The sequence below is a fragment of the Pelophylax lessonae genome (genome assembly GCF_965119305.1).
Source record: "Pelophylax lessonae genome assembly, chromosome: 2".
Lineage (NCBI taxonomy): Eukaryota > Metazoa > Chordata > Amphibia > Anura > Ranidae > Pelophylax > Pelophylax lessonae.
This window is the reverse complement of record NC_138769.1, coordinates 409,554,611-409,573,914: the sequence shown is the minus strand read 5'-3', so window position 1 is coordinate 409,573,914 and position 19,304 is coordinate 409,554,611. Positions and strand designations below refer to the sequence as shown.

The window sequence follows — 19,304 nt, the reverse complement described above, 5'->3', positions numbered from 1 at the left end:
CTGTTTTGAGTTGCTTAATAGTAACGGGCGAGTTTGGCAATCAAAATGGACGTGCCACGGGCATAGGAGGAGTACGTAGAGTGCAGTGCATATGCCACATGCGCCCGTTTCATGGCCATAGCCTTGGACCCCTGGAGGTGCGTCTCCTGCAACAAGACAATGTGAGGACTATGTCGTTTTAAATATTCAAACACCAAAGAACGCTTCACCCCAGAGTTAAGCCCCCTGACGTTCCATGAGACTATACGAAGTGTAGACATAAAAGTTCAGGGAAAATCAACCTTGGCACCCTGAAGGTCAGCCAGAAGAGAGGCAACCCCCGGAGTGCCAAAGCAGAACAATCATCTAGGAGAAACCCAGAAGAGGCAATATGCATGAGACATAATGATAACCACAGCAGCAAAATAAATGACAAGAGCTGTATGACAAGAGGAAGAAACATGACATAAAAAATCAAAAAAGGCATAATGTGCAAGTCCTGGAAGACATAGTAGTGCAAAAAAACAAAAGAAAAAGAAAACCCCTCAAGTCCCGCAGGCTGAGGAAGGTAACAGCAACAAAACCCTCCCCCCACCCTAGCCCACCCGGCCCTCAGGCCCCAACAGTTGAGAGCTTTGCACCCCATAACAACAAAAAAGTCAAATGCAGGGAAACGTGGATCTGCTCGTCCTGTAGCAGACAAAAGAAGAGAGCAATAAAGAAAAAAATCCCAAAAAATTCCCATCCATCAGGAAGAAATACTGAAAAAGGTCCCCGACCCTCAAACAAAAGGATACTCATCTGTCCAAAAAGATTAGCAAGAGGGGATCCGAAGAAGCATGGTCACCAAACAAAAAGTCATTCATTTAGGAGTAGATCGACGGTCTTAGCGGGAAGGAGACCCACGGCCCAAGGAGTCCACCCACTGTGCAGCTTCCCGAGGATCCTGGAAGAAGTGAGCCTTGCCTTGAAAAATGATCCGCAGGTGGGCAGGATAAAGCATACTATATGGCAACTGTTAATCCCGCAGCCGCCTTTTAACTGCTATAAAGGAGGCCCTCTGCATCTGAGTAGCTGCAGAAAAGTCAGGGAAGATGGAGATGACAGCGCTGTTATAGAGGACACGACCCTTATCCCTGGAGGCCTGAAGCACAGCCTCCCTGTCACAAAAATGTAAAAGCTTGATGAGAAGAGGACGAGGTGGCGCCCCTGGTGATAGGGGGTGTAGTGGCACCGTGTGCCCGTTTAATGGCAAAGTAAAAAAAACCTCCTTCCCAAAGGTGTCAAGAAGCCATTTCTCCATAAAGGATTCAGGGGTATTTCCCTCCGATCCCTCAGGGAACCCCAGAAAGCGCAAGTTATTGCGTCGGAGGCGATCCTCCATATCAGTGATCTTGTCAGTCGTGGCCGCCTGACCCCTCTGTAAATCGGTCACAGTGGCTTTTAAGGGGCGGTGGGCATCCTCCAGGTCACTAATGCGTTGTTCTGCATTATCCACCCTATGGCGGAGATTATGGACATCCTGTTTCAGGAACGACAACCATCCTCACAAATTCTATCTGTGTAGTGAGAGAGGCCTGACAATGATGGATGGCGTCCATGATAACAGTAAGGGTGGGTTCAGGCCTATCCACAGCCAGCTCTGAAGCAGCAGGGGAGCCCAGGGGAGGAGGGATAAAGGTACTCACGGCCTCCTGCAGCTGGGAAGAAGAGGATCCAGAAGAGACACCATCCCCTGCAGCACTACTCTGGGAGAGGGAGGCAGACGTCTGTGAGGATCGTGCAGCTGCAGCTGGATGGCTCAAGCTCCGTGGCGGACCGGTGCCATCTTGAGACAGTGTGAGCGGGAAGGCCGGCAGTTGAAATCCAGGCGCCTAAGGACTGGGGTGACCGATCTTCACCATGTCCGCCGATGCACCGAGGGACCAGGAGCGCAAATATGTCCTTGCGAGGTGAGTATGGGACCTGGGTCCACCAGGATCTAGTAAGGATCAGGGCAAGCAGGAGAGAGCTCCGGAGCCGCGCTGCTCTCACATTGGTAGCTGGCCACGCCCCTCAATCAGCAACATATTAATGTCATCATAACATACATACTGTATAGTACGCACAGTTGCCAAAATCGGATTGTAGAAAACATGGATGTGGAACCATAAAAAAAAGTGTAATCTGCAGATAACAACCCCTTTAAGGAGGGTATAGGAACAGAAAGAAAAAGGAAACAGTGTATCAAGAGGATAGTATAAGTCATATATTACTCAGGTTGTCATGACTTAAGGTATTGACACCAGGGTATCCAGTTGGTAGCCACCTTCTTGGCTGAACCTTCCCTAGCAGCCATGATCCGTTCATAGACATGAATCTCACTGAGTAAACCTATTGCTTCAGATATGGAGGGAGAAGTTTCTGACTTCCATCTTTACTATAATTGCCCTAGCTACAAACAAGATTTGTAACGTGATTGGCCTGATAGTGGGATGGATATCATGCGCCCCGATGCTCAAAAGAGCTAGAGCTGGGTCTTTCCGAAGCAGGTTGCCTGTAACGCTCGCTATCAACCGAAAAATTGCAGACCAAAAGCTGCGCAGGTTATTACATGACCATAACATATGTAAAAGTGTACCCACGGAGGTTCCACATCTCCAACAGAGATTATCATGAGACCCTGAGAATTTTGCTATCAAGTAAGGCGTGAAGTACCATCTTTGGAAAATGCGTCACAACTGGTATATTGTATATTATGTTTAATGGCTACGGCCCAAGATGGATCAGAGATATGAACGTTCAGGTCTCTTTCCCATTTAAGCATTTGAGCTGTCTTGGCAAAGCTTGTCTTAGACTTCAGTAAGTTGTAGAACAAAGAAATACCTTTGGTCTTAGTCACAGTCCAGTATTGCCAAGCCCGTCTTGGAAGCGTCATTGTGGTCGAGGGGAGGGACTGTACAGCATGCCTCAAACGTAAGTATTTATACATTTCAGATTGAGGTATTAAGAATTTAGACGAGAGGTCTGCAAACCTTGCCACGCCAGATTTCGTAAGCAAATCTGAGACTTTGGAGACGCCCCTGGATAACCATCCGCCCAGTGCTACATCTGGAGTTAGAAACCTCAGTGAGTCTAAAGGGATCTCCATCTCCATACAGTCTTGAGTATTGAAAGGTTGGGAAAGCAGTGCTTGCCAGGCCATAATGGCCGGACGTATACTTGGGTGTGTTTTGGGAATGTCATTTTTTTAATGTTGAACATGTAAAAAGTAGGTTCCGCAGATAGGAAAGACTAACGCAGCCTCTAGGTGTAGCCAGGGTTTAGTGGAGGTAGGTAAAATCCAATGTCTGAGCTGATTCAGTATGCAAGACAGGTAATAGTCTTTTAGTATGGGCAGGCCCATACCCCCAGCCTGTTTAGTTTTCATCAGAATTTTACTATTAATCCTAGGGGTCTTACCAGCCCAGATGAAGCTCGAGACAACGGATTGTAGTTTAGAAATATACGAGTTTGGTATGGAAATGGGTATAGTACGGAATAGGTATTACATTTTAGGCAACAGGAGCATTTTGGTGGCTGCTAGATGACCCGACCAGGACATGAAAAATCATTTCAGCCTATTTACTTCCGAGGTAATGTTCGGTAATAAAGGTAAAAAGTTAATCCGGAATAAATCTGAAGTATCTGGGGTAAGTTTTTAATGCCCAAATAGACAATATACTCAGACGTCCATTCATAAAGAAGACTCCGAGTCAGAAGACGTTTAGTGGCTCCGTCTACCCCAATCCCTAATATGTGGGATTTGGTTTCATTAACTTTATAGTATGATAGGGTATTAAATTGATGTAGGATCTTGTGTACGGCTGGTAAAGACTGCAGAGGATTGGTCAAAAAGAGGATGACATCGTCCGCGAACAACTAAATTTTATGTTGAGTCCCGTTAGAGGGAACACCTTTCACTTCCGGGGACGGTCTCACCGTCTCCGCTAGAGGCTCCATCATGAGATCAAAAATCAGTGGTGAAAGCGGGCATCCTTGGCGAGTTCCATTCGTTATATCAAATGGGGGGCAAAACATGCCATCGCACAATACGTGGGCAGAGGGGTTGGAATATAAAGCCAAAATTGCCGAAAGAATAGGACCACAAAAACCAAACTTTTGGAGTACGCAGGTCATATATCCCCAATGGATTCTATCAAAGGCCTTCTCTGCATCCAGAGCGAGGAGCAGAGAAGGCCTCCGTCGCATTTTGGACAGATGTATGAGATTGATACATACGCCTGGTGGCGTCTGGAGCCTGGCGACCAGACACAAACCCCACCTGATCATGATGCACTAAGCGAGGTAGAATTGATGACAGTCTGTTGGCAATCACTTTGGCATGTAATTTGATGTCCACATTAAGTAGAGAGATAGGGCGAAAATTTTGAGGGGCAGTAGGGGGCTTTCCTGGCTTAGGGAGGGTGACTATGGTGGCCGTTAACATTTCGCTAGGAAAAGCCTGTTGCTGAACAGCAGTATTGAGAACATTCACAAGGTGGGGAGACAGAGAATGCTGGAACAATTTAAAGTTTTCTGCTGAATACCCATCCGGGCCTGGAGCCTTACCATTGGGCAAAGAATGTAAAGCTCGCTGCAGTTCAGGGAGAGACAGGGGGGCGTTCAGGTATTCCAGATCACTCGGATCTAATGTGGGTAGTGGAGTTTTGTCTAAGAATGCTCTGATTTTGTCTGGGTCAGGTTGTGGGGTGTCTGGGTCCGTCTTGAGATTGTAAAGGGAACTATAGTATTTACTGAACAATTTTGCTATATCAAGGGGATTATATATTTTCTCGTTGTTTTGAGGGTCAACAAGGTATGCAATTTTCTGTTTATGTTCCTTCTCTCTAAGTTGGTTTGCGAGAAGTTTACCTGCTTTGTTCCCATACCTATATGTAGTGGCCTTCAATGACCGAAGGTGACGGTCATGGTTTTCGATTAAGAGAAGGCGCAGTTCATGCCTGGCTTCATAAAGTTGGTCTTGGAGTAAAGAAGACGGGGCTAGTTTGTGTTTACCTTCAAGAGATTGAATTTCAGTAAGAAGTTCGTCAGTGCTTTTTTTTTAAGTCGAGAGCTTAATTGGATCAGGAAGCCTCTAATGACCGCTTTGTGGGAGTTCCACAATGTAAAAGGGTCTGTCACTGACAGAGAATTAACCCTGAAAAATTAGTCTATGGCCTGGGAGACTTCTTTCGTGTAAACTGGATTAGAAAGGATAGAGACCTCATTACGCCATCTGTTAGCCCTAGTGGTGACATTCAGCCGGCCAATCACCAGCGAAATTGGAGTGTGATGGGACCAGGTGACGCAATGGATCCCTGACTTACTGGCTTTTTGTAGCAAAAACTTGTCCACCAGGAACATGTCCAGACTCGAATAAGTGTGGTGCACATTGGAAAGGTGAGTATAGTCTCGTTCTACAGCGCGTTGGCATCTCCACACGTCAAGAAAGCCAGAGTCAATCAGAAATTTGGTGATGTTTGGTCTATGTTTGTGTACATTAGGCGCTGCTGGACAGTCCAGAGTGGGATCATGAATGGCGTTAAAATCGCCACATTATATAACATGGCCTTGGCGTAAGGAGAGGACCTTCTTCCAGATGCCTCTAAGGAGCTTAAGTTGACGCATATTAGGGAGGTAAACGTTAACCAGGGTATAAAGGCTACAGTTGATCTCACATATTAATATATCTGCCACCAGGGTCACAAAAAACATCCTTCTACCCAAAGGAGACCGAGTCTCTAACTGCTATGGCCACTCCACCCTTCTTTTTCAGGGAGTTCGCACAATAAATGTGGGGGAATCTAATATTAGAAAAGGGCGGAGGGTCTTGAGATCGGAAGTGTGTCTCCTGTAGGCAGAGGCTATCACATTTCAACTTCTTAGCTTCCTGCCATACCATGCTGCGTTTGGCTGGGCTATTTAGGCCCTTCACATTCAGTGATGATACCTTAAATGCCATGGTTACCTTGCCCCAAAGGAGGGGTGTCTGACACAAGAGAGTTCAAAAGGGTGAGAGAGGTGTCCAAAGGTAAGGTCAGTAGTCTCGGCAGGCAAATGCTGCAAAGTTCTCAGTTGGCACCAAGATGGTCAGGTCTGGATACACTGTGGAAGCAAAACAGAACAAAGAAAAAAAAAAAAGACAAAAGCGAGCAAACAAACAACGTGCAACAGTTTCGCACCACTGCAAAATAATGCAGTATCAGGTCAAAAAAGGCGATTCGGTGAATCTGGGCGGTACTAATCCGCATATCAAAGTGGGTGGAAAAAAAACTGCAAAACATGGGAGCAGAAGCCCACCAGAAAAAAGAAAAATGTTGGTGGCTTTGTGAAAGTCAACCAGAGTCAGAATCCGAAGATCGGCGCTGACCATTGGGGTTTCTTGCAATGGAGGACCGGTTGTTATCCAGAATCTTCCATTCTTTGAGGTAACGGAGACCCTCTTGAAGAGAAGCAATGGTGTAAGTAGTGCCATCCTTAGTGACTAAGAGCTTAGCCGGGTAAAGCCATCTGTATGGGATGCGGTGATTAAGTAGTGGTTTCGTGATAGTTGCAAGTTGTCTTCGTTCATAGGTGTCCTTTTATGAAACGGAGATGAGCAGTGATTCTGCTGATCACAGCTCATTTCCGATCATTCTCAGTTTATGAAACAGAAATGATCAGCGGAGAACATGTTCTTCGCTGATCATCTGTTCACATGGGAATCTGTCATTGCCTGACATAGAAACAGCCAGGCTATGAAGCTGCGATCTCCGCACTTCACTGGCGATCTGTGCCAGAATTCACACTCCCAGATTCACCAGCCTGGAGCTCCCAGATTCACCAGCCCGGGGAGTGAAGACACAATCGGGGGAGAACTGAGGGGGAAGAGGAAGATTATCGACTTCCTTCTTCCTCGTTCAGACCCCCCCAACACAGTAATCGTGTCCTCGTGCCATATATATATATATATATATATATATATATATATATATATATATATATATATATATACGTGTGTGTGTGTGTGTGTATATATATATATATATATATATATACACACACACACATACATGTAGATATATATTTAATGTGCGTATATATATATATATATATATATATATATAAAATGTATGCGTGTGTGTATTCAGTGTGTGTATATATATTTATGTAAGGGGACTATTATTTATTAACATTAGTGGGGAGCGTGTACTCAGTAGTGATAATTTATCACTGCTTGTTAAAGAGCGCCTTTGATTTTCATACTACGGTAATCTCGCTTTGTCTCACGAGATTACAGGCGCTCCCATTCACTTCTACACAGATCTCCGAGAAAACAGTTCTCCTCTGATCACCCTGGGAGAACTGAAGTTCTCCGCTTCATAAAAAGGGTGCCAGAGGAGATCATTTTCCCCGGAGAACTGCAGAGAAGTGAATAGAGAAAAAAATTCACCCTTTCTTAAACGTACACCATAGTGAAGGCTTAAAGATCCGCATAAAAGGACAAGTCCGCCATACTATCGGGTAGGGAATCCTTATTTCTGGCGACGGCCAGAAGCTTTTCTTTGGTATGGAAGAAGTGGATCCTAGCAATTGTGTCTTTTGGGAGATCCTCTGAGATGTGTTGGGGCTTAGGGAGTCTATGAATGCGATCAATCAGGAGATCTTCCAATGGAGCGTCAGGGAGGGCGTCCTTCAGAATATTGCCGGAATATGCTTTCAAATCTTGTTGCTTGACTGATTCTGGGATCCCCTAATTTTAACATTATTGCGCCTGGATCTATCCTCCAGGTCGGCCAGTTTGGTTTTGTTCCGGTACAATTTGTCTCGCTGATCATTGAACGTCGTCGCAAATTCTTCCATTTTATCTTCGACATGGGTGACCCGTTGAGAAACTTCAGCGACATCAGATTTAAATTGACGGGCTAGGGTCATAATATCCGCGAGAATAGAGGTGCAGAGAGAGACCAGCATATCCTTCAAGGTAGTATCTAACACTGGTTGATTCTGTGTAGGAAACTCCATGATGGAATCCTGTAGATCCCTGGTTAGTTTCAGGGAAGTACAAGTGTCACTGGACTCCCCTGCAGGGGCATTGGACTGCTAATTTCTGTTTTGATTTGGCAGGACTGGACGTTGCTGATGAAGAGTTGGATTTGCCCCCCACATTGTTGGTAGAATGATGGGAACTTTGAGGGGGAGAAGAGCGGGAGCTACTCCCTGGACGTGGAGAGCTGTGTGAGGGTTCACCCGAGTTCGTGTTGGATTTTTGAAAGTTAAAATGTTGTGGGGTGGTGAAGAGGTCTGTCATTTTACTGGTTTTGTTTTGTGGGCCTTTCCTCTTAGAAGACATAGTTACAAAATCGTTGGTAGTAGGTAAGGCAAGGCTGGTAAAGAATAACTTGTGTATAAAACTGTTCTGGTGAGCTATGCTGCTGGTTTACGTATTTGCATCATAGAAGTTGAGACAGATAGTGGCAGTAAAAGAAGAATAATGTCATGAAAGAAGCGCCTCGGTCTTGTAGTTAACTTCCAAGTGCGGAGCTGGTAGAGGACTACCCCACTATAGAGTATGTGGAGGTGTTTTGTAGCACAGCCCACGTGGAGTAGTGGTGGAGCCCTACAACCCAGAGTGCAGCAAGGTAGTCTATTCCTGCAGGATAAGGGGGGTAGTAAGAGAGTACACAGGCAGGGGATGCAGAAAGGTGAAACGGGGAGGGTAGCCCACTATGAGCTGGAGTCCCACCGCAGGGTTGGCTAGCCAGGATAATCTGGTGCAAAGCAGATGTAGGCCCCAAGAGACTATACTGGCTGTATCCCCAGTCTGCAGTAAAGGTGGAGGGCCTGATGTCAGCCTGGTTAGCAAACATAGTCCGCAGGGGGCCCCCACGGCAGGTTGGGGGGACACTGAGGGGCCGGTGGGAGTAGCAGCTGGAGGTAGGCTGATTCGGGCCTAGTCAAAATGGCGGCCGGGTCTGTGAGAACAGGTCTGCAAGCACCAGGCTGGCAAATATAGGTTCCAGTCAATGCCTTACAACACAAGGATGCTGGTGGTGGTGTTATCTCCCTGGGATGAGGGCTAGGAACGGAGGATGCAGTTAGATTGGTTGCAGGCCACGGCTAGGCCTCGATGGTGACTGCGCAGAAATCCAGCTCCCAGGCTGTAAATATAGGTGCCAGTGGATGCCTTACAGCACAAGGAGGCCGGTGGGGGTGGTATCTCCCCAGGATGAGGGCTGGGAATGGAGGATGCAGTTAGATCGTTCGCAGGCCGCTGCTAGGCCTTGATGGTGACCGCGTGGAAATCCAGCTCCCAGGCGGCAAATATAGGTACCAGTCGATGCCTTATAGCACAAGGAGGCCCGTGGTGATGGTATCTCCCCGGGATTAGGGCTGGGGACAGGGGATGCAGTTAGATTGGTGGTCGCAGGCCGCGGCTAGGCCTCAATGGTGACTGCGCAGAAATCCAGCTCCCAGGCGGCAAATATAGATACCAGTCGATGCCTTATAGCACAAGGAGGTTGGTGGTGGTGTTATCTCCCCGGAATGAGGGCTTGGAACGGAGGATGCAGTTCGATTGGTCTCAGGCCATCCGGAGCTCCTTGCGAACACATCCGGTGTGACCGACGTCTTGGCGCGCCCCCCCCCCGCATTTTTCATTTTTTAATATACACTGGCACTTTACTAGATCACCTATCAATTCATCACTATATTTGCATCTTGTATATTTATTGTTGTGCACGCCACTCCCTCTAGTGGCTAAGGAAGGGCATCACAATTCCTAGCACTTGGTTGAAATAATATCAAGCACTTTCATATCACTGTATGATTATTTATTGTTTATTGCATCTTAATTATATTCATTGTTCATTGCATAATAAATAGATTTGGTTCAGCTATCAATATTACACTTACCGGAGAAGCGCCTACCTCATACCCCTTTTTATCCATTATCTAGATTTCCATTTGGAAATACAGAGGTGGCAGCATACTCCCCCTTTTTCTCCCTGTATACATCTACTGTATATTACTGCACATCTCCAACACATCTACACATTATTTCCAGTGCACGGGATAGTCTCAGACCTTTTTTCATTCCATCCAGAACTGATATTTAAGTAATAGGTTAATATTGGTGGGCTTACCCTACTGTTTCTTTTATCTCTTGGGTACCTTTTTGGATCTTTCCATGCTGGGGTATGTTGCTCTCCCCCTAGAATCATATTGCTCTAATGCAAAACAAAATTAACAAGGAGAATAAAACTCTTACTTTTTTGACCCATTAACTTGAAGAAGGCTTATTTCTGGAGACCACAAGAGATACAAGAAACTGGTAGGTAAATAAATAAAATAATGGGTTGAAGAACTCTTGAATGCAAATATGTTCGCTAAGGTTAGCATTTGTTTTACTATATTTGCAGGCATTGTATTTGATATCATACCTCCACGGTATGTGGTAGGAATAGACCTCCTTTTGGTTGTTGGTGGGTTTGACTGTTCCTAAAGTCTGATCCTAAAGTTTTTGTTTTGTCTGCTTCCTTTTGTCAGTAAGGAGCAGTAAAATAATGTCTGATTTTACTAACCTGTCTTCTACAGGAATATGTTTTTTTCCCCCCCAGAAAGCAGTAGAAATTAGTAACAACTGGAAAGGAAATATCATGCCTCCAGTACCAACAGGAAAAGAAAATGCATGTGTTGTGTGTTAGGTTTCCTTCTTGTGTACTGATGTACCCCTGTGTTTATGGTCTCCAAGTTACTAAAGAAAAAGTTGTCACAAGCTTAAGTGATTTAAACAGAGTGTTTGATGAATTCTTGGATAAACATAGGTTACCTTTAGTTAAAGCCACATGTCAAATCATCAGTAACTCTAGAGATACAGTGCCTTGAAAAAGTATTCCTACCCCTTGAAATTTTCCACATTGTGTCATGTTACAACCAAAAATGTAATCTTATTTTCTCTATCGCTCATTGACAGACGTAGTCTTCTTGATTCTCAAGAGCTGGGTTATGTTGTCTCCGCAGGAGTAGGACTAGGCAGAAAGACAAAACGTTCTGGCTCCACCCTAGGGGCAGTCCCTGAGGGTATATCCTCCCTCTCTCTGCTACAGGGAATCAGTTTTTTTCTGTCTAGTCAGGAGTAAGGACCTAAGTTCCTTGCTGGGATCTTTTGGTCCTGGCAAGATTTTTTTCTTTAGAAAAGACTTTTTTTTAGGTAGTTTTTCTCCAGTGTTTTTTCCTGTGAGATCTTCAAGCAAAAACGCCGGACTGGGCGACACTTGTGGTCACCCCAGCCGGCCTACGAGCGCGCGCAGACCATTGCATTGCGCTTGGTCGGCCGCGACACATTCAAGTAAGTATGCGGGGCCGGGCGACGGGCTGGATGTTGAGATCCAGTGGTCACCCCGGTTTCTGCCTACGAGCGCGTGCAGACCAGAGCTCCGCGCTGGGTCGGCCGCGACGGAGTCCCAGTGGAGGGACTGACCTTGCGAGTTAAAAGTCTCGCTTGGACGCCAGGAACCAGAGAGTCGAGGCGTCCGGAGTGGTCCACAACCCCCCACCCCGGTGGAGAGGGTATTGTGAAGAGAGGGTGCCTGTCGGTTTGGTATGGTGAGTAAACGTTCCCTTTTTTCTTTCCTCGTTATGAGGCAGTATGAATTATGGGCCCCTCCATACATGGTCAGTATATATCTGACACTAAGAAGTCCCCCTTGTAAATACAGTATGTGTTTTTGGGAAGTGGACTTGGTTTGAGAGCTAACACTCTACCCAGCAGACTGTAATATTACAGCAGACATAGGAGGTATAATCCTACCTTATTTGTAGTGTATCTCCTGTAGATCAATATATCGCCACTTAGCAGAGATGCAGGTGGATGTGCTGGGAAAACGATTTCGGCGGTCCGCCGCCATTTTGCCGTAGACCAAGTGCATGTATGTCCTCAGGTCACGCCGGCCGCCATGTTTTTGGAGTCTTATGTCTCTTGTATGGGGGCGGCCATGTTTCATGAGCCCAGCTACCTCGTGGAGAGCTGGGAACGCCGGAAGGCGTACACAGGGGGCGGAGCCACGTCCTTCTACCCGGGAAAAAGCAACAGCTCCTTCCAGTCTGTAAAAGACAGACGCTGACTGCAGTTGGTTGGAAACTTCACTGCATCGGTTGGTGAGCCTTGGGGGTCCCTCTCTCTCTCTGTGGGGATCGAGAAGCAGGTACTCTGAGGGGCGCTATTGCGCTAGGGGGAGACACATAAAAAAAAAAAAAAAAGTTTTTTTGTTTTTTCTGGCAAAGGTGTCCTGGATTAACATGGATCCTGCCACTCATGTATCTCCTCCGGATCCCCTCGAGGGGTCTGCAGGATCCTCCAGCACCCCACTGACGATTGAATCTTTGTCAGCTATCATGGAAACTTTTGTGTCCCGGGTGGAAGTGGCTTGTCAGGGACAGGGCGCAAGAAAGCGACCCCCGCCTAACCCCTTATTATCTGAAACCTCGGATTCAGACTCTGAGCATATTTCTGCAGTTGCAGGTACTTCATCTGGGATTGGTGTCTCGGGTGCTGTCTCTTCAGACAGTGAGGAGGATGTTTCGGCATCAGCCATAGCCAGAGAGGAAGCGTTGGTAAACGCACTCATTGTATCTGTTCAAGAAACCTTAAGATTACAGGGTATTCCGTCGGAAATAGCTGAAACTGAAATCCCTTTTGGGACTAAAAAACGCATCAAAGTGGCGAAGGTTTTTCCATTGCCCAAATGTTTTGGCAATCCAATCGAAGAAGAATGGCGTCTGCCAAAACGCACTTTTACTATTTCTAAACGCATTAACAGGCGTTATCCGTTTGAGGAAACTCTCATTAAAAAATGGACAGAACCACCTGTGGTGGATTCACCAATTGCTAGATTGAATAAAGCCACGGTTATTCCTCTAGAAGACGCTCCATCTTTTAAAGATCCAGTGGATCGCAAGATAGAAGCTATGTCTCGCACCATGTTTGTCTTTGATTGGATCAGCTTTCAGACCTATAATAGCTATTGGTCTGGTTTCGCAGGCTGTAACTGAATGGACCAAGTGGTTACGCCGGGACTTAGAAGAGGTCCCTCAGGCGGTATCAGATATGTTGGAACAAATGATACAGGCGTTACAGTTTGTGCGTGATGCGGCGTTAGACGCCACTCCATTATTGGCGCGAGCATCAGTCTCAGCAGTGGTTCTCAGGCGTACACTGTGGCTAAAAGGTTGGTTAGCCGACCAAGGTTCCAAAAAAGCATTGGCTAATATCCCCTTTTTAGGAGAGCGTCTATTTGGAGCCAACTTAGATGAGATCATTAAGGATCTCACGGGTGGAAAGAGCACCTTTTTACCGCAAAATTTTAAAGGTAAAGGAACTCGTCAAAGACGAGGGCCTTCTTTTTCTGCTCACAAGAGGTTTTTTCGTCCCTCGGGTGAAAAAATTAAGTCCTCCAAAGCTCCTTCAGGAGGCGTCAGGGGTCGTTGGTCGGGCAAGCAAAAGCCCGCCCCCTCCAGACCTGAAGATAAATCGTCCAAAGCCTGAAGGTGCGCCCCCACCCATAACTGGGGTGGGGGGACGTCTTCGCCGGTTCCCGGATCCATGGCTTTCCAGAATCCCGGACAAGTGGGTTTGCAAAGTCATAAGGTCAGGGTACAAGATCGAGTTTCGATCTCTCCCACCGGCGCGATTCTTCCCTTCCAATATCCGACTATCCCCGGGTCGTTTAGAAGATCTGCGGAGAGCAGTCACGGATTTACTACAACAAGGAGTGGTAGTCCACGTTCCTTGGACAGAACGTTTTCAAGGGTTTTATTCAAACCTATTTACAATACCCAGGAAAGAGGGCAAAGTGCGTCCAATTCTGGACTTAAGGGCACTCAATTCTTTTGTCAACATAAGAAAATTCAGAATGGAGTCCATTCGCACAGTAGCAGCCTTCCTGCATCCAGGGGATGTCCTAGCGTCCATAGACATCAAGGACGCCTATCTTCACATTCCCATTTTCGCAGGACATCAGCGGTTTCTACGCTTTTCCGTAGAAGAGAACCACTATCAGTTTGTGGCGTTACCTTTCGGTCTCGCCACGGCTCCTCGGGTCTTCACGAAGGTGTTGGCCCCAATGTTGGCACTACTGCGCCAAAGAGGCATATCGATTCTAGGTTACCTAGACAATCTTCTGCTTCATGCAGAGTCTCCTCAGACCTTGCTACAAAACATAGAAATTACTATGATTTCTTTACAGGAATTCGGGTGGCTGGTGAACCAGCAAAAGTCATTTCTGGTTCCCACCCAGAGGCTCGAATATCTGGGTCTAATTCTAGACACAGTCAGGACAAGAGTTTTTCTTCCGGTAGGGAAACTCCGAAAGATTCAATCTGCAGTCCAGTTGTTACTATCCAACAGCTGGTCTTCCCTTCGGACTTGCATGAGGGTTCTGGGGTTGATGGTGGCTTCCTTCGAAGCAGTCCCATTTGCCCAGTCCCATACCCGAATTCTTCAGCAAGAGATTCTTCTCAGATGGAATCGGAATCCGGAATCCCTGGACAATCAGATCCGATTGAGCAAACAGACCAGAGAGTCTCTGATCTGGTGGCTTCGGTCTCCGATGCTCAGCCAGGGAAAGTCATTTCTGCCAATATATTGGACGATAGTGACCACGGATGCCAGTCTATCCGGATGGGGAGGAATTCTCGGTCAGTTATCTGTCCAGGGACTTTGGTCCCCGGAAGAATCCAGGTTACCGATAAATGTATTGGAACTGAGAGCGATCAGACTTTGTCTGATTCACTGGACCAAGCAGCTCCAGGGCAGCCCGGTTCGGATCCAGTCGGACAATGCCACGGCCGTGGCTTATGTCAATCACCAGGGGGGCACCAAGAGTGTCCGAGCGGCCAAAGAAGTGGCTTGCATTCTTCGCTGGGCGGAACGATTTGTTCCAGCTATCTCTGCGGTGTTCATTCCGGGGGTGGAGAATTGGCAGGCAGATTATCTCAGCCGTCAGACTCTGGATCAGGGGGAATGGTCCCTCCATCCAGAAGTTTTCCACCAGTTGTGCCTACGGTGGGGCACCCCGGATGTGGATCTGTTGGCATCACGATTCAACAGGAAAGTACAGAGATTCGTGGCTCGCTCCCGCGATCCTCTAGCAGAGACCGCAGACGCATTGATCGCCCCGTGGGGGCAATACCAGCTAATGTATGCCTTTCCTCCTCTCGCGTTACTGCCAAGACTTCTTCGCAGGATAGAGGAGGAAGGAATTCCAGTAATTCTGGTAGCTCCGGACTGGCCTCGTCGAACTTGGTACGCCGACGTGGTCAGACTGGTCGCGGACGTCCCGTGGAGACTTCCTCTCAGGGAGGACCTACTGTCTCAGGGACCGATCTTCCATCCTGCTTTACGATCGCTGGCTTTAACGGCCTGGCTATTGAAACCCAGGTGCTGAAGGACAAAGGTTTGTCAGCTTCAGTTATTCCTACTCTAGTTGAAGCAAGGAAAGCGACTTCCAGAAAGACTTATCATCGTACATGGAAGTCCTACATTGCATGGTGTGAACCTCTGGGGTTCCGTCCACGGACTTATTCGGTTAGCCGAATATTAGCCTTTCTGCAACAAGGGGTTGAGCAGAAACTGGCCATGAGCACTATCAAGGGTCAGGTCTCAGCATTAGCTATCTTCTTTCAGAAGCCTTTGGCTACTCATTCCTTGGTGCGGAATTTCATCCAGGGGGTGCGACATCTGGCTCCGCCAGTGCGCGCGCCGTTACCACCCTGGGATCTTAATTTAGTATTGTCGGTTCTTCAGAAACCTCCCTTTGAAGATATTAGGGAGATTCCTCTACCCACGTTGTCCCAGAAGGTGGCCTTCTTGGTGGCTATCACTTCTGCACGCAGGGTGTCAGAACTGGCCGCTTTATCTTGTCGTTCCCCATATCTGGTGGTTCATAGAGATAAAGTGGTTCTTCGTCCGAATCCATCCTTCCTACCAAAAGTGGTTTCAGAATTTCATCTGAATGAAGAAATTGTATTACCTTCCCTGTGTCCTAAGCCCAGTCACCCTCGGGAGTTTGCTTTACACTCCTTGGATGTGGTCCGGGCGATCAGGGTATGCTTGAAAACGACAGACTCGTTTCGCAAGACGGATTCACTTTTTGTGATCCCGGATGGACCCAAAAAGGGGTTGCCTGCATCTGCCGCGACCATTTCCAAATGGATCAGACAGACGGTGGTACAGGCTTATTCTATTAAGGGTCGGGAGCCCCCGTTCCCTGTTAAGGCGCACTCCACTCGGGCACTTAGTGCGTCATGGGCCTTTCGCCATCAGGCGTCAGTGGTCCAGGTGTGCAAGGCGGCTACCTGGTCGTCGGTGCATACCTTTACAAAACATTATAAAGTTGATATAATGGCATCGTCTGATGCCTCGTTTGGCCGCAAGGTTTTGCAGGCCGCCATTTGAGGAGACCAGTGGTCTACCTCGAGGGTTTTTTTCCGTTGGAAATTTTCATTTGAGTCTCATTCCTTGTTTATAATGAGCTTTTAAAACTTCTAGTTTGGCACCGGTTGGGCCTTCTAGATTGGATTTTGATTTTTGTCAATCCCACCCCTCATTTGTGGCACTGCTTCTGGATGTCCCAGCTCTTGAGAATCAAGAAGACTACGTCTGTCAATGAGCGATAGAGAAAAATGGATTTTTGTAAGATCTTACCGTAAAATCCTTTTCTCTTAAGCTCATTGACAGACGTAGTACCCGCCCCTCTATCATTGAGTTGGGTTGGGTTAAATTCTCTGTTACTGCTTTAGAACAGAACTGATTCCCTGTAGCAGAGAGAGGGAGGATATACCCTCAGGGACTGCCCCTAGGGTGGAGCCAGAACGTTTTGTCTTTCTGCCTAGTCCTACTCCTGCGGAGACAACATAACCCAGCTCTTGAGAATCAAGAAGACTACGTCTGTCAATGAGCTTAAGAGAAAAGGATTTTACGGTAAGATCTTACAAAAATCCATTTTTATTGGGATTTTATGTGATAGACCAACACAAAGTGGCGCATAATTGGGAAGTGGAAGGAAAATGATAAATGGTTTTCAAAATTTTTTACAAATATCTGAAAGTGTGGCTTGCATTTCTATTCAGCCAATAGAGTCAATACTTTGTAGAGCCACCTTTTGCTGCAATTACAGCTGCAAGTCTTTTTGGGGATGTCTCTACCAGCTTTAGAGAGTGCCATTTTTTTAAATTATTTTTTGCAAAATAGCTCAGGCTCTGTCAGATTGAATGGATGGTGTCTGTGAACAGCAATTTTCAAGTCTTGGCATGGTTTCTCAATGGGATTTAGGTATGGACTTGGACTGGGCCATTCTAACACATGAATATGCTTTGGTCTAAACCATTCTATTGTAGCTCTGGCTGTATGTTTAGGATTGTTGTCCTGCTCTAAGCTAAACCTTTGCCCTAGTCTCAAGTCTTTTGCAGATTCTAACAGACTTTCTTTTAGGATTGCCCTGAATTTGGCTCCATCCATCTCCCGATCAACTCTGACCAGCTTTCCTGTCCCTGCTAAGGAAACAAATCCCCACAACATAATGCTGCCACCACCCTTTTTCACGGTGCAGATGGTGTGTTCAGGGTGATGTGCAGTGTTAGTTTTCCGCCACACATGCCGTTTTGCTTTTAGACCAAATAGTTCAAATTTGGTCTTATCAGACCAGAGCACCTTCTTCCACATGTTTGCTGTAGCCCCCACATGGCTTCTCGCAAACACTAAACGGGACTTATGACTTTCTTTCAACAATGGCTTTTTACTTGCTAATCTTCCATTATGGCCAGATTTGTGGAGTGCACAACTAAGTTGTCCTATGGACAGATTCTCCCACCTGAGCTGTGGATCTCTGCAGTTACCATGGGCCTCTTGGCTGCTTCTCTGACTAATGCTGTCCTTGCCCAGCTTGTCAGTTTAGGTGGACAGCCATGTCTTGGTAGTTTTGCCATATTATTTTGATTTTCGGATGATGGATTGAACAGTGCTCCGTAAGATGTTCAGTGCTTGGGATATTTTTTGAAAACCTAACTCTGCTTTAAACTTCACCACAACTTTATCCCTGACCTGTTTGGTGTGTTCTTTGGCCTTCATGATGCTGTTTGTTCCCTAAGGTTCTCCAACATACCTCTGAGGGCTTTGCGGAACAAATGTATTTATACTGAGATTATGTTACAAACACCTGGACTCTTATTTAATAATTAGGTGACTTCTGAAGGCAATTCGATCCTCTAGATTTTAGTTAGGGGTATCAGAGTAAAGGGGGCTGAATACAAATGCACGCCACACTTTTCAGATGTTTATTTGTAACAAAATTTGACATAATGTGTTTTTGAATGTGCCTTGAAATTTTTTTTCAAGGCACTGTAAAGGGGGCTGAATTTATAAACCTTTCAAGTAAAATTTTAACTTGTTCTGCAATCCTTTGCAAACTAAACCTCTCTGTTAGTCAATTCTTTAATGAAGTATCCTCACTCAATGACCAACAGGGAAGATTTACAGGTGGAAGTAAAGCTACTGTTTCTTTCTTTTCTCTTTCATTTTTTTTTGTTACTTATTTTAGATAACCCCAGCTTTAGTGCATTTTTCATATATTCCCAGTTTAATTGCCCAGATTGCACCACTGCTGTCCAGTGCAGATGCCTTGCTAACATCATTGTCCCAGTAGCCTTATACTGCATTTTATTTTAAATTGACAAGATCTAAATTGCTCAGTTGATGAAAGTAATAGCTGATTTAATTGTTAAAACTATAAAAGTATTGCAACATTAGTTTTAAATTGGAACCTAATACTATGTAAATGCTTTTTTACATTATTATTTTATTTCCAGACTAGGAACTCTCATGCAGATGACTGTCGTAACTTTCTCCTTGACTTTGCAAACTCAGATCCTACCCAGGATTACTGTGGCCCTAACTCTGAACTTTTCAAAGGATTGGTGCATGCAATCAAGAAACAGCCAATAAAGAATGATATAGTGGTTGGTACTGCAGTGGATCAAGCTGTGAACTGTACCTTTGCTGTTCTCATATACCTTACACCACAGTTATTTGGGAAATTACAAAAATATGGTAATTATCCAAGAGCATTTTATTCTGATAAATCATATTAAGAATCAAATTTTAGACGTGATATTGATTAGTGCTGTGTCTTCGCTCTGATTTCCAGGTAGCCTATGTAACATGAATGTTTGTAGGGATTGTAAGGAAATGGATTCGGTCTGTATTGTTTAGAGCAAATGATGGATTGCCTTCTGTTCAGGGCTGGAAAATCCTGGGATCACTGTCACTA

At 46.0% G+C, this 19,304-nt stretch overlaps 1 protein-coding gene across 1 annotated transcript in view; it reads left to right on the top strand.

The window, feature by feature from the left end:
- The window catches only part of ZZEF1 (zinc finger ZZ-type and EF-hand domain containing 1), a 499,621-nt gene that overhangs the window by 272,646 nt on the left and 207,671 nt on the right, over positions 1-19,304 (top strand). Inside the window, exon 26 of the mRNA XM_082244777.1 lies at positions 18,844-19,084. Coding sequence (XP_082100903.1) covers positions 18,844-19,084 — 241 coding nt within the window. The remainder of the gene's footprint in view (positions 1-18,843; positions 19,085-19,304) is intronic.